Raw genomic sequence first — 22,389 nt, forward strand, 5'->3', positions numbered from 1 at the left:
CAGTGATAAGCCTCTGTGAACATTCTCTGTAATCTTAGCTGAGAACATAAGAACACAAGAAAGAAAAGCAGGAGTGAGCCACTTGAGATGTGATCTGTGGATGCATCATCCTTTCACGTGTTGCTGGCTTGAACACCAGCAACAATATCGCTTTCCTCATTCTCATCTCCCCATGGCTGTGTTTCTTGATTCTGTGTCTTGCCCCAGCATTTGATGATATTGTTCACCCTCAGGAACTTTTTCTTTCATTCCACATTCAGAGCATGTTACTGCTGCATTTAAACAGAGAAAGAATCACCCACCACTAACTTAAGCACGAAATAGCAGCTCCGAGTCCAGGTGACCCTGCAAAATCCTCCTCAGAAGCTTTCTGGGACATGTGTCGAAACCGGGAGGGCTGTTAGTTCTCACAGATAATTGTCTACTATGTGCCACAATCCTCCATTGACAACTCCTGGGTGTGCCCTGTCTCACCAGCAGTACATTGGTACATTGATAGGAGGGAGAAGTCCTGGAATATTCAAGTTGAATTCCAGACCCCATAAAGACTCATTAGATCAGATCAATGAGAATCTACTCATGTTCATCAACTCCCACACTCCCCCAGTAGAGGAATCAGTACTCTTCCATGTTGAACAATGCATGGAAGAAGCACAGGAAATAGTGAAGATACAGAATATACTTTGGGTGGGGACTTTGGTGTCTATCACTACCTGTGGTTTGGTAGACCAACACTGACTGAGCTGGCTGAGTCAACCTATGAACACATTTTCAAGGACTTTTCATCTCATGTTTTCGATATTTATTGCTTATTTATTTATTATTATTATTTTCTCTTTTATACTTGCTCAGTTTGTTGTCTTTTGCACATTGATTGTTTGTCCATCCTGTTGGTGCGGTCTTTCATGGATTCTTTTGTCTTTCTTTGGTTTACTGTGCATGCCTTCAAGAAAATGAATCTCACGGTTGTATATGGTGACGTATTTGTGCTTTGATAATAAATTTACTTTGAACTTTGAATCCGAAAGAAAAGAACTCCAAGATAGGAACTGTCAAAAATAAGGGATAATTTTTAAACACAAGAGATTCTACAGATGCTAGAAATCCAGAGGAACAGACACAATCTATTTGATATCCTCATGAATCTACTTGTGGCAGATATATTTGGTCATCACTTCAAAGGCAGAAATGACCTTTTAGTGACAGAGTGATGCTTTTATGCTGAGGACACCCTCGATAGAAATGTGTTGGGCTACAATTTTCAGAATGGGAATCAGATTTCAGACATAGATCATGAAATTTGTTGTTTTGTGGCAGCAGTAGAGTGCAAGACATTAAAATCACTATAAGTTACAATAAATAAAGAAATGAAGAGTGTGAAGGTGGAATAGCAAGGTTGTGTTTATGGGTTCATGTACCATTTGGAAATTTGATTGCAGTGGGGAAGAAGCTGTTCCTAAAACATTGATTGTGAGTCTTCAGGCTCCTGAATCTTCTCCCTGTCGATAGTAATGAGAAAAGGTCATGTCCTGGATGGCGAGGATCCAAATGATGAATGCTGCCTTCTTGAAGCATCGTGCTTTGAAGATGTCCTCAATGGTGGGGAGGGTTGTGCCCGTGCTGGAGCTGGCTGAGAATACAACCTCTGCAGTTTCCTTCGATCCTGGGCAGTGGGCCCTCCATGCCAGACGGTGATGCAACCAGTCAGAGTGCTCTCCACAGCACATCTGTAGAAATCTGCTGCATGTGATAGACCAGAACTGATCTGACAGATGGCAGCGGGGAGTTCGTCATGTGTTGTAGATCACCAACAGCAGAAATGTACAGCATCACCACCCGTAATCTTGTTGCCCAATGTATTCCTCTCTACACCATTACTGCCGAACCCTGGAATATACCCTGCCTCAATGAAGAGTGCAGAAGGACAATCTTGGAGCAGCACTAGGCTTACCTAAGCTGATGAGGTGCCAGCCTAGCAAAGCTGCAATGCAAGCAAGTAAATTACATGCAAGTTATTAGATGCCAATGTTGTAACTGCAGTGGTATGCTGAACCACAGAAGTGCAAAATAAAATTCTATTGCATTTCTTTTTTCCCTGTAAATGACTGTAAGAAAATAAATCTCAAGGTAATATTGTAGCGGGAAGGGTTAACCCTATCTGCTGGTTGAAAGCCACTGCTACTGTATTAGTTATGAATAGGCCTGTTTGAAGAGCGTTGCAGCCCTTCCATTGGCCGCTTTTGGCACCATGGTATTGGCTTCCAGCATCAAAGTACCGCTATCAATATAAATATAAATATCGTGCGCATGGGGCTCTTGCTTCGGGGGCTCGTCACAGACTGGGTCACAGCCAATGCTGTGAAAGATTGGAAACGTGCTGCAGATAGAGGGCCCATGCGTGCACTTAGATAAGTGTCTGTGTAACTTCAGCGTTTAAGTCTTTGTCTTTGTTTTTGTTTTGTTAATAAATAGTTAAAATACGGGTGTCTCCTGTCCCATTTACCAAATTCGCGAATCAGCTTCCCCCTGCAACAAGTACTGTATATGGTAACATACACAGTACGTACTTTGATAATAAATTTTAGATTATGAGAACACTCAGTCCTCTTTTATTGTAATTTAGAAATGCATACATGCATTAATCAATGACACAACGTTTCTCCGGAGTGATATCACAGAAAACAAGACAGACCAAAGACTAACATTGACAGAACCACATAATTATAACGTATAGTTACAGCAGTGCAAAGCAGTTCCATAATTTGATGAAGAACAAACCATGGTAAATAAAGTCTCAAAAGTCCCTGAGTCAATTGACTCCCGAGTCCCCGATAGCAGGTGGCAAAAGGGAGAAACCTCCTGCCATAAACCTCCAGGCACCGTCAAGTTGCTGATACCTTAGAAGCAGCCGACCCCAGCCGACCCTGAGCCTATCCGTCCGAAAACTCCAAGCTTCCGAACAGCCTCTCTGATACAGCCTCCCGAGTGCCATCCTCTGCTGAGTGCCTTCGACCTCTCCCCGGCCGCTGAAACACGCAAGCCGAGGATTTCGGGGCCTTCAGCTCCGGAGATTCCGGTTACCACACAGTAGCAGCGCCAGCGAAGCGGGCATTTCAGAAGTTTTCCAGATGACCCTTTGTGCTCTCATGTCTGTCTCCATCAAATCAGAATTGTGCACGGTCCTCTACTTGACAAATAACAGATATTCATCACCGAAGTGGCCACGCGCGCTGTCGTCGCACCGCCATCTTCTCCCCCCTCCCGGTAGATTTAGTTTGAACTTTGAACTTTCAATGGATCAGATACAACATACTCCAGTAATGGCTCAGGTATTTCAATAACACTAATACTCTCATGGGAAGCTAATACCCAATGACAGCGTGTGTACATGTTCAGTGATGTTAATACTATGATCACTGAGTGAAGTTGCTCGTGACAGCAGGAGCGTTTATTAGTAACTGTCTGGACTAATACTCACATCATGATCCCAATCCTAGACTGAGCATATTGGTATTGAATTTACTACTCTAAACAGAGGTTGAGTGCTGTAATACCTCAGCCACACATCCAGTACTCTAATAATCATGTTATTGTCCCATAACTTTACTGGGTAGAAAAAGCATACAGGGAGTAAAGTATTCACCACACCATATTTCCTCTTAGCTGTTTGGTGAGTTGGGTTAAATTACCCTTTAAATACCAAAGAGAAAAATATTCCTTGCTGAGCAACGTAGTTGACAAAACATTCATAGGTAAGTAGCATAGGGTTTATTTTCATTAGGAATTCATTTATGTCTGATTCTTAGAGTCATGTGAAACGTGTCAAATACTGTCCTCCATCTTTTAGGACCACAATCATTGTTTAAAGTTACTCACTTGCTTCCACATCATCTTGTCTTAAATAAGACAAGATCAGATCTCCTTCTCAATTTCCCCTTTTGGCCTAGGAATGTAAGATTCTTTCTCCTGTTCTCTCAACAAGAATGAAAGGATTGAATTTTTAAAGCACCTTATCATTTCATGAAGAGAGTTAAGAAATAATTAATGACGTTGATGCTGCTCAGCCCCAGACATTGAACTCTTTTCCAAAATAAAAAAACTCATTTACTTTCAGTTTCCCTTCAGTAGTTTACTTTCATTCACCCTGCAGTTACATGATACAATGATAAAAGGTCATTAGCTGATCATTGCAATCAATCTTTATCAATTAATCTGCATTAATGGTGTGACTCGATCTGTAGAAAATCCTGGTCATAGAGTCATACAGCACTGTAATGGACCCTTGGCCCAACTGGTTCATGCAGAACAAAATTTCCATCCAAGCTAGTCCCATTTGCCCACATTTAGCCTGTATCCCTCTAACTTTTCCTATCCACGTACATGTCCAAGTACCTTTTAAATGTTATTAATGTTCCTGCCTCAATCACTTGCTCTGGCAGTTCTTCTGCATATGGACCATCCTTTTGACATTGTGAGTATGCTATGTTGGCTCTGGTATGTGTGGTAACACTTGTGGGCTGACCCCCGCTCATCTTTAAGTTGTGTTGGTTGCTAATGTAAACAATGCATTTCACTGTCTGTTTCGATGTACTTGTGATAAATAAAACTGAATCTGAAATCTGTAATCTCAGGTTTCTATTAAATATCACCCCTCTCACCTTGAAACAATGTCATCTAGTCCTTGATGCCCCAAACCTTGGAAGAAAAAAGACTGTGTATTCACCCTAACTATGCCACTCTCAATTTTATACACCTCTAAAATATCACCCCTCATTCTCCAACACTCCAACAAGGAAAGTCCAATCCTGCTCAACCCAACTCAGAATTGTGGGTCTAAGTTCATAATTTCCTTTAAAATATTCTGGCATTTCATTTCAAAAGTATGCTTTCTACAAGTTTAGAAGCACTGTAACATGGTGTTTAAGTTCCTGAACGAAAAATCCTGGGCTGTGTTCCAGAGACATGAGCTCAAATCCCAGCACAAAGATTAAAATTCAGTTTATTGAAGTAGTTCTCAGAAGAATTCAGTAAGATTAATGGTGGCCATGAAACTATTGTCTCACTAACTAGATGAACTACCTCCTCCTAATCAGAACATGCCATGGACCTATACCATTATGCAAGGTGTCCGTGGAACCCACCTTGGGGATGCCTGCTCCAGAGCTATAGTGATATGCTTAGCTCTTATCTTCCCACGTCATTACTGCAATGTGAGTGGGCCTTGTTGGTGAGTACAGTATGGGACATCCTTAATTATCCTTCTGAAGGTAGGCGTGAGAGAACTACTACGGTCCAAAATGGCTCAACAAGCCACTCAAGTTCAAGGGTAATTCAAAAGTTCAAAGTTCAAAGTAAATTTTATTATCCAAAGTACTGTACACATATGCCATCATATACAACCCTAAAATGAATTTTCTTGTGGGCATATTCAGCAAATCTGTTGAATAGTAACTCTAACAGGATCAATGAAAGATCCACCAGAATACAGAAGACAATAAACTGTGCAAATGTAAATATAAATAAATAGCAATAAGTAATGAGAACATGAGGTAACGAGATAAAGAGCCCTTAAAGTGAGATCATTGGTTGTGGGAACATCTCTCAGGATGGGCAAGTGGGTGTAGTTATCCCCATTGTTTAAGAGCTGATAGTTTTTGAGGGACTGTGACAGTGTATTCTGGAGTTATGGTATATAGCAAATATTAATTTTAACAGCAACAAGTCTTCAGATCCGAATGTGGATTGCAGATCGAATTTAAAATGCAGCTCAGAACAGTGGTCTTCCTGGAGCTGCAAACTGGGTTGGTTGCAAAGCAGTAAACACCCATTCACCTGAGATGTCTGCATATGCATGAATGCAGCTCAGAGTCAAAGGAGGTTAACACTCATTTTGGGTATGTTGCTGTGAAGACCGAGGTGGTTGAAATTCTGTGCAACTCAAAAGAAGCATTATGAGTTCATTGTAACTATAGAAATTGATCTGTTGTTACCTTTGTTCATTAAACTATAAAATGTGATGTAATATTGGGTCAAGAGGCCTCTTCTTCCAAGAGTGTCTCCAGTGTGATTCCTGCTTGTTTTGCTGAATAAAGACTTCTATATCCGCCAGCTTCAGTGTCTCTCCGGTGACTTTGTCACAGTCACAACAATTGGAGTTGGCCAGTAAATACTAACCTTCCTCAGCAACACTCACAACATATGAATGAATAAATAAAGAACCACAGCATGACTAGACACCACACAGTAATTTACCTCCCTTTGTTTGGGCTAGAAAATGCAAACTGACATAAAAAAGTCAATTGTTATATTTAAAGTGGTTTAAGTAAAGAGCATTGAGGGATAGAGAGCAAAAGTAAACAAGTTTCAATACAGATCTGTAATGATCTGTTTGAATGTTGGGGCTATTTCAGGAACCTAAATCTCTTACTAGCTCTTCCTTCAATTAGTCCTGACGAAGGGTCTCGGCTCGAAATGTCAACTGTACCTCTTCCTAGAGATGCTGCCTGGCCTGCTGCGTTCACCAGAAACTTTGATGTGTGTTGCTTGAATTTCCAGCATCTGCAGAATCTCTAGGAAGAGGTGCAGTTGACGTTTCAGGCCGAGACCCTTCGTCAGGACTAACTGAAGGAAGAGTTAGTAAGAGATTTGAAAGTGGGAGGGGGAGGGGGAGATCCAAAATGATAGGAGAAGACAGGAGGGGGAGGGATAGAGCCAAGAGCTGGACAGGTGATTGGCAAAGGGGATATGAGAGGATCATGGGACAGGAGGTCCGGGGAGAAAGACAAGGGGGGGTGGAACCAGAGGATGGGCAAGGGGTATAGTCAGAGGGACAGAGGGAGAAAAAGGAGAGTGAGAGAAAGAATGTGTGTATATAAATAAATAACGGATGGGGTACAAGGGGGAGGTGGGGCATTAGCGGAAGTTAGAAAAGTCGATGTTCATGCCATCAGGTTGGAGGCTACCCAGACGGAATATAAGTAATGTAATGTTGTCCTTTATTGCAAGGAGTGCAAGGGAGGGAAGTCTTGCTACAAATTTATTGGACTTCTGTGAGATCACACCTGGAATACTAGCACTTAAGGAAGAATTAATTTGCCTTAGAACTGACCCAGTCAAAAGGCATTTGATCAGTTCTTGGGATTAAGGAGTTATCATATGAATAGGATGATAAAATGAGATATTACTGTCTGAAGTTTTGACATTAGAGAGGCAATCTCATTCAAACATGAGGGCACTTGACCGAGCAGATGCTGTGTCAATATTTCCCCAGGTGGGGGAATGTGAAGCTCAGGGCGTAAGGTGTGGTCCATTTAACACTGAGATGAGAAATGTCTTCTTCTCTCGGAGAGTAGTGAATCTTGGAAAAAAAATTCTACTTCAGGGAGCTGTGGATGCCAAGATAGACAGACCTTCGGGAAAATCAAGGATTATAGGGACTGGATGGGAAAAATGAATTGAGGCCAAAAAATCACAATTCATGGTCTTCAGCTCAGAAGGTTGTATAGCCAGCACTTACTTCTTAAATGCTTTCGGCCAGAAGCAAGGGCTCCTGAGCAGACTCTTGTTAACTTCCATTTTAGTGAAGAGACTGTAGGAAAGAGAAACAGTGCTGTATTTTATTGCTCTGAGTGTAAGAGACTGAAAGGTCATCTTACAGAGGATATAAAATCATGATGCACACAGGTAGGACAAACACACTCAGTCTTTTTCCCAGGGCTGGGGAATCAAGAAGTAGAGGGCATAGATTGAAGACGAGAGGGGAAAGATTTAATAGGAACTTGAGGGACAACAATTTTGTGCAAAGGATAGAATGTATGTGGAATGAGCTGCCAGAGGAAGTGGTTGAGACAGCTACAGTAACAACTTGTAAAAGACATGGACACATGTGAATAAATTTCAACGTTCAAAGCTCAAAGTAAATTTATGCTACCATATACCAACATAAGATTCATTTCCTTGCAGGCAAAAAGAATACAACAGAATTTTACAAAAAGCTAAACATAAACAAGCACAGACTACAGAATAGCCAATGTGCTAAAGAAGACAAACAGTGCAAGTAAAATAATACTGAGAACACGTGGCAACGGGTTGATGGTAGAGGCAGATACGAGGGGTGATTGATAATTTTGTGGCCTAAGGTAGAAGGAGTCAATTTTAGAAAACCTAGCACATTTATTTTTCAACATAGTCCCCTCCTACATGTACACACATAGTCCAGTGGTCGTGGAGCATACGGATCCCCTCTTTGTAGAAGTGGTCCACAGCAGGGGTGATTGATAAGTTTGTGGCCTAAGGTAGAAGGAGATAAGTTATACAGCTCTCATTACATGCACATTCAGTTCAACTCTTTGAGTAAAAATGCAGAAAGTTTGAAGTGAATAACTCATCTCCTTCTTCCTTAGGCCATGAACTTATCAATTACCCTGCTGTGGACCAATTCTGGAGGTCCAAGACATGGTCTTCTACAAAGAAGGGATCTGTATGCTCCACAACCGCTGAACTAAGTGTGTAAATGTAGGAAAAATAAACGTGCAAGGTTTTCTAAAATTGACTCCTTCTACCTTAGGCCATGAACTTATCAATCACCCCTCGTACATTAAGAACATTTGAGAGACTCCTAGACGTTAGAGAAATGGAGGGCTATGTAGGAGGGAATGGTTAGATTGATGTTTAAGTAGGATAACATGCTGGCACAACATCATGGGGTGAAGGGCCTGTACTATGCTGCACTGATGTATGTTCTATGTTCTAAAAGCTGTAAAGAGTCCTTGAAAGTGAGTCTGTGGGTCGTAGAATCAGTTCAGAGTAGCGGGGAATGAAGTTATCCATGCTGGTTCAGGAGCCTGATACTTGTAGAGTAATAACTGTTCCTGAATCTGGTGGTGTGAAACCTACGGCTCCTGTACCTCCTGCCCAATGGTGACAGTGAGAAGAGGACGTGGCCTGGATAGTGGGGGTCTTCGATGACCGCTGTTGCTGTCTTATGACAGCTCTGCATGTAAATTGGGCCAGAAAAGCCCTGTCACTGTGCTGTATCGCTGAATGAAAACAATGAAAATGATGTACTCAGTGGTGGGAAAGGCTTCACTTGTGAGGGACTGGAATGAATCCATCACTTTCTGTAGCCTTTTCCATTCTGGCTATTGGTATTTCCATACCAGGCTGTGATACAACCACGCTCCACTCCAGAAGTCTGCAAAAGGTTTCAGTGACTTGCTGAATCCATGCAAACTTCTAAGAAAGTAGAGGTGCTGCTGTGCCTTTTTTGTGATGACACGTATTTACTTGCCCCTAGACAAATCCTTTGATATGTTAACATAAAGGAACCTAAAGCTTGTGAACCTCTGCACCTCCATTCACCTAACGAGGACTGGCTCATGGACCTTCAGTCTGCTTTTGCTGACGTTGAGTGAGAGGTCGTTGCTGTAGTACCACTCAACCAGGTTCTCAGTCTCCTTCCTTTATGCCAATTCATTGCCACCTCTGGCACGGCCAACTACAGTGGTATCGTCAGCAAACTTAAATGCGGCGTTAGAGCTGTGCTTAGCCCCACAGTCATAAGTGTAAAGCGAGTAGAGCAGGGGGCTAAGCACACAGCCCTGTGGTGCATCTGTGCTGATGGTGATTGTGGAGGAGATATTGCTGCCAGTCTGCGTAACCAGCGTCTGCCAGTGAGGAAATCGAGGGTCCAGTTGCACAGGGAGATAACGAGGAAGGGTTTAGAGGGATATGGGCCAAATGCTGGCATATAGGACTAACCTTGAGTGAGAATCTTGGTCAGTAAGGACCAATTGGGCTGAAGGGCCTGTTTCTGTTCTGTATTACTCTATGACTATGTCCAAGGGCTATTGGCTAACTTTCTGCAATGCAGTGCCCACTTCTCCTTCACAGCTTGGTTCAATGCATAGCACTGGATTCGTTCTGCCTCACGTATGTTTGCAATCTATTACCTGTCCTTCATATACATATGAATTCATGCCTGACTGTGTCTTTAGTTCTTTGTGGTTAATACTTCCTTGAAGACTGTTTCACTGAAAGTTTGCAGAATGTAATCTGTTATTCAGTTAATACTCAGAGTTTAATCATGACATCATTGGTGGATTTTGGCACTGTCATTCAATGTGGCACCACGCATATTTACAATGGAACTGTATGATATCCCCAGACATCAATAACATGGAAAGTTAGAACCAGACTTGATACTTGAGAATCCAGCTTAATGATTTATTATTATTTGCTTCAGTTTTCTAATAGATCTGAGGTTTCACTGGGTGTTTGCCAGCCATATGAAAATGGAGTTCAAGTTAACAAACAGAACAAAAAGAGTACAATTGTAAAACGTTATTTTCCCTCGATATTTTACAAGAATTCAGAAAAGAATCCAATTGAGCTAAAGGTGGTCACTTATTTTGATTCTGCCATGACTTCAGCTTGTGTGGTCTGTGCAATGGACTGTAAGCCTATCTGTCTCAAGGGAGCTGTCGTCAAGGTGATCTGTGGCTGACTGAAGCCACTTAAGAGCTTGGGTTTCTTGCTGCTGAAGACTAGCTATTCACTGGGTCTTGACAATCTCACAGAAGATTATTATCAGAATTACATTGTAAATATTGGCCATATTCGTTGGAATTTAGTTCTCCACTCTCACTCTGTGAACCACAAAGAACTGCAGAATAGTTACAGCATGAAAGAAGGCCATTCAGGCCATTGAGTCAGTTCCGTGTAAGAACGATCCAGCTAGTCCCACTCTCCCACTAATTCTTTCCTTTCTGACCCAGCTACACTGTGAAGACTATGGTTGAACCTGCTTCCACCATACTAAGAGCTGGTATTGGAGAGGGTCCAGAGGAGGTTCATGAGAATGCGAGGGTTATCATATGAGGAGCATTTGATGGCTCTGGCTCTGTACTCACTGGAATCTGGAAAAATAAAGGGGGTGGGGTTTGGGATCTCTTTGAAAAGTTTAGATAAGGTGGATGTAGGGAGGATGTTTCCTATAGTAGGGGAATCTAAGACCAGAGGGCACAGCCTCAGGATAGAGCGACATCCCTCTAGAACAGAGATGAGGAGGAATTCCCTTAGGCCGAGGGTAGTGAATCTGTGGAATTCATTGCCATGGATGGCTGGGGAGGCCAAATCATTGGGTGTATTTAAAGTGAAGGTTGACAGGCTCTTGATTACTTAGGGCATCAAATGTTACAGGAAGAAGGCAGGAGAATGGGGTTGAGAGGGATAATAAATCAGCCATGATGGAATGGGGGAGCAGACTCGATGGGCCGAATGGCCTGATTCTGCTCTGATGTCTATGATCTATATATGAACTGAGTAACATCATCTGACAAGTAGCTGGGAAGGAGAAGTGTTTACTTCTGCATAATAAATAGATCTTAAAGCACATTAGTAAACTGAGAGCAATTTATCAAAGAGGGTATAATAAATAATTCAGAGTTAATCTGAAATGACTTCAGTGCTTCGTGTTCCTTGGTCCATGCTTGAATACATCAGCCCAGGTATGTCACTGTGATTACACAGTCTTCCCAGGAAAGCACAGTGGCTTGAAATGCCTCCGAATGAATTGAGGAAAGCTCCCCAGGACAACTTGTTCTGACATCACACTGGTCAAAGGGGTGTTCTCCGCACATCCTATGCCCTCTTCAGCAGCATGATCCTGAAATGGGTGATGGATTGACTCGGCATTCCCAAATCCTGTTAAAGTTTCTCTGGATTCTGGCTCCGTTGTCTCCAGGTAAGAATTGACAGTATGTCCTTTGTGTCCTTAACAATTCAAAAGTCCATGGTTATAAAATGTGCTTTAACATCAAGGAGGAAGACCTTCATTTGTATTGCTTCTTTTCAATCTGCAATCGGTAATGTTCATTCCAAATTGTCTGTTTCTTGAAGACTGTCTGGTACTTTGAGTTAAACTGTAGCTCTCACTCCTGGGAATTTTTTTCATGACTGGATTCTAGCCCATGTTTCTTGCTGTAAGGACACTTCATGAAGGAGACTGGACCAAAAGTATCTAGACTAGAGATGAAATTATTTATCTTTCACTGGAAAATTGAATGTAACAGGTTTTCAGCAAATGGTGCCAAATTATCATGAAGGTGGGAAATGTGGAACTGGCTACTACAGGAGAGGTTGTGTCAAATACATTGTTTGAAGGGAGGCTGGATAATTGTTTTTTTAAGTGTTAATCATAGATGGTTTGTTTATCATGTGAGACTGAATCAGATGGGAAGAGGTTCACATGGAGCATGGATGCCAGCAATAGCAAGATATTCCAATCCCACCAGTTCTATAGTATAATTCATGGCCGTGTACATTTAGGATTAGGCTTTTACAGCGCTGCCAAGTTTGCCTGAGTGTTGAAGGTGGTAGGCAGACTGGGTTTTTTTGTGGACAAGGCAGGGGGAGAAGCTTGTTTACTGCTGTCATGATGTCTATCGTCTTTCAAGAGGAATTTTGTGCAGCAAAGTCCAGGGTCAAGCCCAGTGTTACCGCCCACCTCATTTCCGTAGCCTGCTATCACCCCACCCTGAGCACCACTCCCCCTCCCAATTACGACATTTGAACCGCCTGCTGATGAATACTACCAGAACTCACAAAGTATTTCAGGATAAAGATTTGTAGTAGTGGGACTTTGTAAATTTGATTCAAAAGTCTTTCTGGAGGTTATGGGTTGAAGCCATTATCTTTGAGCATAACCTAAGTTAACAACCCAATACAGAGGGAATATTGCATTGGTGTGGGTGCATACTTTTGGTAGGATACTAATCGTGTTTAACTGGATGTAAAAGATCACATGAAGAAGCGTGGTGAGTTTACTGAAGGAGCTGGACTGTTGTCATTCCTCAAATAAACCAATCAGCTGCTCACCACGTGTCTACAAGGTCTTGCTGAGAGTGAATAGTGTGTTCACCAATACAATCAAAAATGGTTAAGCTCACCAATGTAATAATTAACAGTTCAAAATGAAGAAAATATGCTCACTGAGATGCAATGCTATATAAATACAATTCTGACTGAAAATGTTAGCTACTATATAAGGTTATATGTTAAATTTCTTCATTCTGCTTGACACATTGCATTGAGTTAAACGTTTCATCTTAAGAATGGCTCCCATTTTCCAACAATGGAAGATGGCCACATTAGCAGTAGTGGAGGCCTGGGCTTGAGCTTGGAATGTGTTGTCATGTGCTTGATGAAGTGGTATCCCTCCTCCCCACCTTGGACCGATTGGCCCTTCTTCCACCACATTCTTAGGCCAGGATAACCATCTCCTCTTTCATAGATTTTCCATGCCGCCAACCGCTCTGTTGTAGCATCACGTCCACCTATTGCTGCTTCCTTTACCTGACCATCTCTGGTCTTGTAGCACCAACCCTTCTGGATTTGCTGTTTCAAATCTGTGACATCTCCAGCATCTTCCATCTCTGTTGGAAGATTAACAAATGGAAATGCTATCCACAGATGCTGCTCCCTTACGTAGTGTAAGACTTCTCTTACTTATCTTGTTCCCTCTTCAACTCAGGGTTGGTGATCTTGGATCCAGAGGAGGTCACATACATTGAGACCCAAGTGAAAGGGGTCATAGGTCGATCTGTGGTGTTGGAATGTGGCCAGTCCCTGCCCACCATTTACATCTGGGGTTTCACAAGACCCGGGTCCAGTGGTATTCGAGCGGTGCTGTACGATTACGGGATGGGTGCCAAACTGCAAAGAATGGCTTCCATGTTCGGTGAGGTGAAAGTTCTCTCCAACAGTGCGTCATTGGTCATAGGCGATCTTCAGCTGGCAGCTGAGGGCCGCTTCACATGTCAGAGTTTATACGACACCGACGATGGAGCAAAACTCGTGTACGTCTTTGTGGATTTGTACGTTCTTGGTGAGTCTGAGATTTTAATCTGTGGGTTGTGTAATTCAAGTCCAGTGCATTATGCATGACTGGCATTGACTAGGTGTGCTTTCCTAAACAGGACCCAAATATCTGGATTAGACATGGCACAGAATGGGAATCACCATGATGCCGTTTGCAACATATTGAAAAGATAGCTTATCAGTACTTCTTTCTGACAGTGATTTAGATGCCTTCATCAGCAATATTATACTATTTTCATTCGTGTCTAAATCTGGTTATGATCTGTGTGGTGGCCGGTGGAATTGCCCTAGATCAGAGGAGCCCAAACACAATACTGCATGCTAAAAGCAAATAAAAACCGGTAACATGGGAAATCTAAAATAACAACATTGGCCTTCTGAAGTAACAAAATCTGAAGTAACAACTTTGGCACATTGGCCTTCATAAATAAGGGCATGGTGTACAGGAGTTGGGATGTCATGTTGAAGTTGTACAGGACTTTGGTGAGGCCACATTTAGAGTATTGTATGCACTTTTTGTCACCTACATACAGGAAAGCTATCAATAAGCTTGAAAGGGTGCAGAGAAATTTTACAAGGATGTTACTGGGACTTCAGGATCTGAGTTACAGGGAAAGGTTGAATCAGTTTAGACTTTATTCCCTGGAGTGCAGAAGAATGAGGAGTGATCTTATAGATGTATTTGAGGAGTAATTTTGTAATTGTGAGGGCATAGATAGGGTTAATGCAGATAGGTGTTTCTCCTCAGGTTAGGTGAGACTAGAATTAGATGTCACAGGTTTAGCGTGAAGGGTGCAATAGTTAAGGGAATCTGAGAGTAACAAATTTCACTCTGAGGATAGTGTGAGTGCGGAATGAGCTGTCAGCGGAAGTGTTAGATGCGGGTTCAGTAGTATCATTTCAAAGAAGTTTGAATAGGTACACTGATGAGAGAGGAATGGAGGACTATTTTCCAGCTACAGGTAGATGGGACTAGATAGAAGACCAGGGTGGCATGGACTAGCTGGGACAAAGAGCCTGTTGTTGTGCTGTAGTGCTCCATGACTTTATGTGCCTACCCCAGGGATGCAATCTTCTCAGACAATGATCTCCCTACTTCCCTCCGCACAGACTTATCCTAATACACAATTGACAGCAGCGCAGTACCTCCCCCATATCTCTGATCCAACACTGAACCTTTTATAGAGTTATGGAGCACTGCAGCACAGGAGCCGAGCAGAAAACATTCTTGACAGCCTGTTAACGTTGCAAGTAGCTAGCAGGTCAGGTAACACCTGTGGAGAGCTAAAATGCTGGAGATACTCAGTAGATCAGGCTCGGTTCTGACATAAGGTCATCAACTTGAAATATTAACTGTTTTGCTCCACAGGTGCTTCCTGACCTGCTAGCTATTTGAAATGTTGACAGGCTATCAACAATATTTTCTGTTCTGGGCCTCAACACCAATCAATGCAGGCATCAGTCAGACACCCGATCTCACCAACTGGCCAGGGATGACAGATGAGATCAGGGGAGGAGAGGAGATGTGACTGGAGTGGTGGATGTTGGCAAATCCAGGCTGGTTGGAGCAAGTCATTTAATATGGACAAGTCTTGTTCCCCCTGGCTCCACATTAAGTTGTTTTGTAAACATCAACTGCAGCTTATCCAATGAGTGCTTGCAGACCCGGTTTCTTCAGGGTCCCAATTTGCACCTGGAATGCGCAAATTGACAGCCATTGTCATTGTCATCACTGGGGCTCTTTACTATCAACATCCAGGGGGAAGAGAGGTCACTGTTTACATAAAATCTAATTGGACCAGCCACTTTAAAACAAGTTAGAGGCTGGCTATCCTGAAAGTAATTCACTTCCTGACAGCCTTTTTACTATTTAAAACATACAAGTCAGGAGCATGATGGAATAACCTCCACTTGCTTCAGTGTCACTCAATAACTTGGCACTATCAAGAAAAAACTTGTGGATTTAGGGAATCTGGGACTTATCCAGCATGGAAACCAGTCCTTTGGCTCAAATTCTGCCTACCAACCAAAGTGCCTATCTGAGCTAACCCTATTTGCCTAAACTTGGCCCACATCATTCTAAGCAGTTCCTATCCATGCACCTATCTAAATGTCTTTTAAACACCATAATTGATTTCTGCTTCTACCACTCTCTCTGGCAGCTTGTTCCATATACTCACTGTCTATGTGAGAAAACCTGCCCCTCTGTCCTGTTTAAATCTTTCCCCTCTCACCTCAAACCTATGCCTTCCAGTTTTAGACTTTGCTGCTCTGGGGAGAAATACTGTGACCATTCACCTTATCTATCCTCCTCATGATATTATATATCTCTTTTCCATTATCCTTCAGCTCCTACATACCAGAGGAAACAGCTATTCTCTCCTTACCAGTCAAACCCAATCCCTGCAAAACCCTTGTGAATCTCACCAACGTCTTTACCGCTGTGACATGACATCCCAACTTGTGTACTCAGTGCCCTGACCATTGAAGGCAAGTGTGTCAAAAGCCTTCTTCACCACAATGTCTAATTGTGTCACCACTTTCAATAAACAATGTAATTCTACCCTTAGTTCCCTCTGGTTGACAACACTCTCCAGCACCCTGCCAAGTTCAATTCCATCAGCCATCCCAATGCCTCATTTCCCAGTTGACCTAGATTCTATTGTAATTTTCAATACCCACTATATCACAATTTTGGTGCTATTTGTAAACTTATGAATTCTGATCCAATTAATTAGCACAGGTGTCAAACATCAGGGGACCCAGCACTGATCCCTGCAACACACCACTGGTCACAGCCCTCCGCTGTCACCCTTTGACTCTTAACACTGAAACAATTTTGTATCAGCTCTTCCTGAATCTCATGGATCTAACCTTTCAGATCAATATCCCATGAAGGGCCTTAACAAAGGCCCACACTCAGCGATTCAGGAACAGCTTCTTCCTCTCTGGCATCAGATTTCTGAATGAAAACTGAACCCATGAACACTAAATCATGACTTTATTCACACTACTTATTTAATTTAACTATTTATTTATTTAAATTTTACATTCGTCCCACAACGTGAGGGAGTACAAATCTTTGTGTTATGACACCGTCAAGATGTACAGACCAGTGAATTTTTGAGTCTAATGGATTATGGAAAGAAGATGTCCCGTAGCCTGTTGGTCCTGGTTTTAATGCTGTGGTACTGTTTGCCAGATGGAAGTAGCTGGAACAGTTTGCAGTTGGGGTGACTGGTGTACCCGATGATCTTCCAGGCCTTCTTTAGGCACCTGCTGCCTTAAATGCCCTCAATGGAGGGAAGTTCACACCGAGAGATGTGCTAGGCTGTCCGCACCACTCTCTGCAGTGCCCAGCGATCAAGGTTGGTGCAGTTCCCGTGCCAGGTGGTGATACAGCCAGTCAGGATGCTCTCAATGGTGCCCCTGAGGATCTGGGGGCTCATGCCGAACTTCTTCAGTAACCTGAGGTGGAAGAGACGCTGTTGTGCTTTTTTTTGTCATGCAGTTACTTACTTTATTTCTTACTCTAAATAACAGTTTTTACTACAATGTATAGCAATGTACTGCTGCCACATAACAACAAATTTCACGACATATGCCAGTGATATTAAACCCGATTCTGATTCTGATTAAAGGCCATATACCACCCTGTCTTCATCAGTTATCTTGGTCACCTATTCAAAAAACTTAAATTCCTGAGGCCTGATTTCCCATGTACAAAGCCATGCTGCCTATCCCTTTCCAAAGGCAGATAGATCCTGTCTGTTAGAATCCCCTGCAGTAACTTTCGCACTACTGATATTAAGCTGAAGTTCCCTGGTTTGTCCTCGCAGCCCTTCAGTCTTCCAGTGCTTCACTCATAACTAACAAAGATACTCTGCTAGGGCGCATGCAATTTTTTCCTTGCCTTCCTCTAAATGTTCCAGAATTTTTGGGGCCCCAGGAATGTATCCACATTGCTACTTTCTTCCCTGAATTCCCAAGCTTCCATGATCTTCTCCACAGTAACTACAGACAAAAGATTTCTTTAATGATCTCACCCATCCCTTATGTCTCCACACATAGATGATTGATCCTTCATTGGCTTTCCATCCACGTTGCCAAACTTTCATTCCTTCTTAATAAATGAAGCATAAAATAGAACAGCAGTGAAATTATGAGCTTTTAGTCACATCCTGAGTATGTCATACAGTCCATCCATCATATCAAAGGGAGCCATTTGGAAGGGTGCAGGGGAGATTTATGAGGATTTTGCCATTTTTATCTATGAGGAAAAATCAGACAGGGCAGGGTTGTTTTCTTCACAACAAAGAAGCTGAAAAGACTTTTAACTCATTGAACTAAAATTACTATATGAGGAGCTGAGGATGGAGCAAATAGGAAGGAGATATTTCCTTTAGATAAAAGGTTAAAGACCATGGAAAAGAATAAATTGGCGGAACAAACAGAGGAGGGTGCGGGGATTGAAGAAATATCTTTTCACTTAGAGAGTGAAAGGAGTCTGGAGCTCATTGTCTAAAAGGATGGTGGAAACAAAATCTCTCACAACATTTATGCTGTTGTGACAAAAAAGATTTCAGATGCTGGAATGTAGAATAGAAACAGAGTACAGGAAGATCAGCAGATATCGAGGAGAGAGGTGTAAGACTATATGTTTTGGGTCGAGACTGCTGGGTCTGATTGCCAGGTCCTGAATGTCGACATCGCTCAGAATGCTGACTTCCACAGATGCTGCTTGGACCACCGAGTTCCAGCAGTGTTCTGTTTGAGAAACGTTGGACATATGCCCGAGGAGCCACGCACTGCAGAGCTATGGGGCTGGTGCTGGAAGGTGGCATTAGGCTGGGTAGCTGTTGTAAGGCTGGCTGAAAGGCTCCCCTTTGAGATGTATGAATGTGTGTTCCCAAACCCAGCTGGGCACATGTGGGTCAAGTGCCAAAGTGGGTATTCAGCTATAAGAACTGAATCAAGATTATATAATGTCACTTTTCAAAGAAAGTTTTCAGCCGAGACGACTGGTTTATTATTGACACGTACTGAGATACAGTGAAAAGCTTTCGGTTGCATGCCATGCAGGCAAACTATTCTACACATAAGAACATTGAGAGAGTACAGAAGGAGAACAGAACTATCCTAGTGTCACTGCAACATGTCGCCAGGAGGGTTTGTTAAATAGAGGTGAAAACATTCAGTATATTTTGTTGGAGATAACCATGCTCCTTTTACTTCACAGTACCAATTACCAACCCGTCCGTTCAGATGAGCACCTCGGCACCTGTTGAAGGGTCCACAGTTTCAATAGTGTGCTCTGTAGAGAATGGAACCAGGCCCTTGGAGTACATCTGGAACAGGCAGGAAACTCTGTCCAGGAGCCCTGTCAACATCTCCGAGACAACCAGCAGCCAGCTTAACCTCACCTCAGTGAACAGGAACCACACCGGCTGGTACACCTGCACCGCGAGGAACGAAGTGAATGAAGCCACCAGCAACCGAGTCTGGCTCGACGTGATCTGTGAGTCCCCATAAGTACTTGGAAACTTGTGCGGTACAAGTGAAGAGCTTCTGGCTGTGCTGGAAGCAGAGTGATTCCAATTCTGGGGAAAATCTCACTCTAGCATGCAATGTGATTGGCTCCCACTGAGCGCCATATTCTTCCCATTAATCATCCAGCTCCTGGTGGTTTTCTTCTTTTTTCATTGTTTTTGACCATTATGCATAGGTTATGTACAGCTTAGCTGGAGTGGTACAGCTCCCAATCAAAATACTTGAACAGAAAGTCGATGGTGACGGTTCAGTGCAGTGAACTGTACGACAAGAGGGAGTAGTGAATTGTGCTGCTCCACTAGAGATTCGCTGCTTTTACTTCAAGTATTGGGAGACTCACAGTGTAAATACTTCTTTCTGAGTTTCATTATTGGAAGGTGGATGATCACATAAACATTTCAAGCTTAACATTGCTGATTCACCTTTTAGAAGTTAATCAACTTTGTAATATTCACCAAAACTGCTGGAATATGATAACGGGAATAAAGATGTAATGTCTCCAAGAAACAATCCCCCAGTGCATTTTTGATGGTTAATTAACGGTTTAGATATTTGCAACACCAGCCATTCTCATCTTGGGTCTGTGTCCTGATTCAGCCCTGAACAAGAGCTCACACAGCGGGTAAAAGAATCCCAAAGGTATGAGATTGGGGAACTCACCCGGAATAGTCCAATACTACCTTCAGCCCGACATCGCCCCCAGTTTGCAGTTAGATAGCACTATCTGCCACAGATAAGACCATAAGATAGAGGAGCAGAATTAGGCCCTTTGTCTCATCGAGTCTGCTCTGCCATTTCATCATACAAACATAGAAGTATAGAAAATCTACAGTACAATACAAGCCCTTAGGCCCACAAAGCTGTGCCGAACATGTCCTTACCTCAGAAATAACCCATAGCCCTCTATTTTTCTGAGCTCCATGTACCTGTCCAGGAGTCTCTTAAAAGACCCTATCATATCTGCCTCCACCACCATCATATTGCAGCACATTCCATGCACTCACCACTCTATGCGTAAAAAACTTACCCTGCCATCTCCTCCGTACCTACTTCCAAGCACCTTAAAACTGTGCGCTTTCGTGCTAATCACTTCAGCCCTGGGAAAAACCCTCTGACTATCCACACGATCAATGCCTCTCATCATCTTATACACCTCTATCAGGTCACCTCTCATTCTCTGTCGCTCCAAGGAAAAAAGGCCGAGTTCACTCAACCTATTCTCATGAGGCATGCTCCCCAATCCAGGCAACATCCTTGTAAATCTCCTCTGCACCCTTTCTATGGTTTCCACGTCCTTCCTGTGGTGAGGCGACCTGAACTGAGCACAGTACTCCAAGTGGGGTCTGACCAGGGTCCTATACAGCTGCATCTATTACCTCTCGGCTCCTAAACTCAATCCCATGGTTGATGAAGGCCAATGCACCGTATATTTCTTAACCACAGAGTCAAGCTGTGGAGTAGCTTTGAGTGTCCTATGGACTCGGACCCCAAGATCCCTCTGATCCTCCACACTGCCAAGAGTCTTACCGTTAATACTATTTTCTGTCATCATATTTGACCTACCAAAATGAACCACCTCACACTTATGGGGGTTGAATTCCATCTGCCATTTCTCAGCCCAGTTTTGCATCCTATCAATGTCCCGCTGTAACCTCTGACAGCCCTCCACACTATCCACAGCACCCCTAGCCTTTGTGTAATCAGCAAATTTACTAACCGATCCCTCCACTTTCTCATCCAGGTCATTTATAAAAATCATGAAGATTAGGGGTCCCAGAACAGATCCCTGAGGCACACCACTGGTCACTGACCTCCATGCAGAATATGACCCGTCTACAACCACCCTTTGCCTTCTGTGGGCAAGCCAGTTCTGGATCCACAAAGCAACGTCCCCTTGGATCCCATGCCTCCTTACTTTCTCAATAAGCCTTGCATGGGGTGCCTTATCAAATGCCTTGCTAAAACCCATATACACTATATCTACAGCTCTACCCTCATCAATGTGTTTAGTCACATCCTCAAAAAATTCAATCAGGCTCGTAAGGCACGACCTGCCCTTGACAAAGCCTGCTGATTATTCATAATCATATTAATGCCTCACCAAATGTTCATAGATCCTGCCTCTCAGGATTTTCTCCATCAACTTACCAACCACTGAAGTAAGACTCACTAGTCTATAATTTCCAGGGCTATCTCTACTCCTTTTCTTGAATAAGGGAACAACATCCGCAACCCTCCAATCCTCCGGAACCTCCCCTGTCCCCATTGATGATGCAAAGATCATTGCCAGGGGCTCAGCAGTCTCCTCCCTCACCTCCCGCAGTAGCCTAGGGTACATCTCATCCGGTCCCGGTGACTTATCCAACTTGATGCTTTCCAAAAGCTCCAGCATGTTCTCTTTCTTAATATCTGCAGCTCAAGCTTTTCAGTTCACTGTAAGTCATCTCTACAATCACCAGGATCCTTTTCCGTAGTGAATACTGAAGCAAAGTACTCTTTAAGTACCTCTGCTATCTCCTCCAGTTCCATACACACTTTTCCACTGTCACACTTGATTGGTCCTATTTTCTCACATCTTATCCTCTTGTTCTTCACATACTTGTAGAATGCCTTGGGGTTTTCCTTAATTCTGTCTGCCAAGGCTTTCACATGGCCCCTTCTGGCTCTCCTAATTTCTTTCTTAAGCTCCTTCCTGCTAGCCTTATAATCTTTCTAGATCTCTATCATTACCTAGTTTTTTGAACCTTTTGTAAGCTCTTCTTTTCTTCTTGACTAGATTTACAACACCCTTTGTACACCACAGTTCTTGTACCCTACCATCCTTTCCCTGTCTCATTGGAACGTACCTATGCAGAACTCCCCGCAAGTATCCCGTGAACATTTGCCACATTTCTTCTGTACATTTCCCTGAGAACATCTGTTCATGGTTGACAACAGGAATTCTGCAGATGCTGGAAATTC

At 42.9% G+C, this 22,389-nt stretch overlaps 1 protein-coding gene across 1 annotated transcript in view; it reads left to right on the top strand.

Moving 5' to 3' along the window:
• Positions 1–22,389, top strand: part of LOC134340873 (V-set and immunoglobulin domain-containing protein 10-like 2) — a 119,820-nt gene that overhangs the window by 35,445 nt on the left and 61,986 nt on the right. The window contains exons 4-5 of the mRNA XM_063038445.1: positions 13,532–13,885; positions 19,118–19,396. Coding sequence (XP_062894515.1) covers positions 13,532–13,885; positions 19,118–19,396 — 633 coding nt within the window. The remainder of the gene's footprint in view (positions 1–13,531; positions 13,886–19,117; positions 19,397–22,389) is intronic.

This window comes from Mobula hypostoma, chromosome X2 (genome assembly GCF_963921235.1).
Source record: "Mobula hypostoma chromosome X2, sMobHyp1.1, whole genome shotgun sequence".
NCBI classification, from domain to species: domain Eukaryota; kingdom Metazoa; phylum Chordata; class Chondrichthyes; order Myliobatiformes; family Myliobatidae; genus Mobula; species Mobula hypostoma.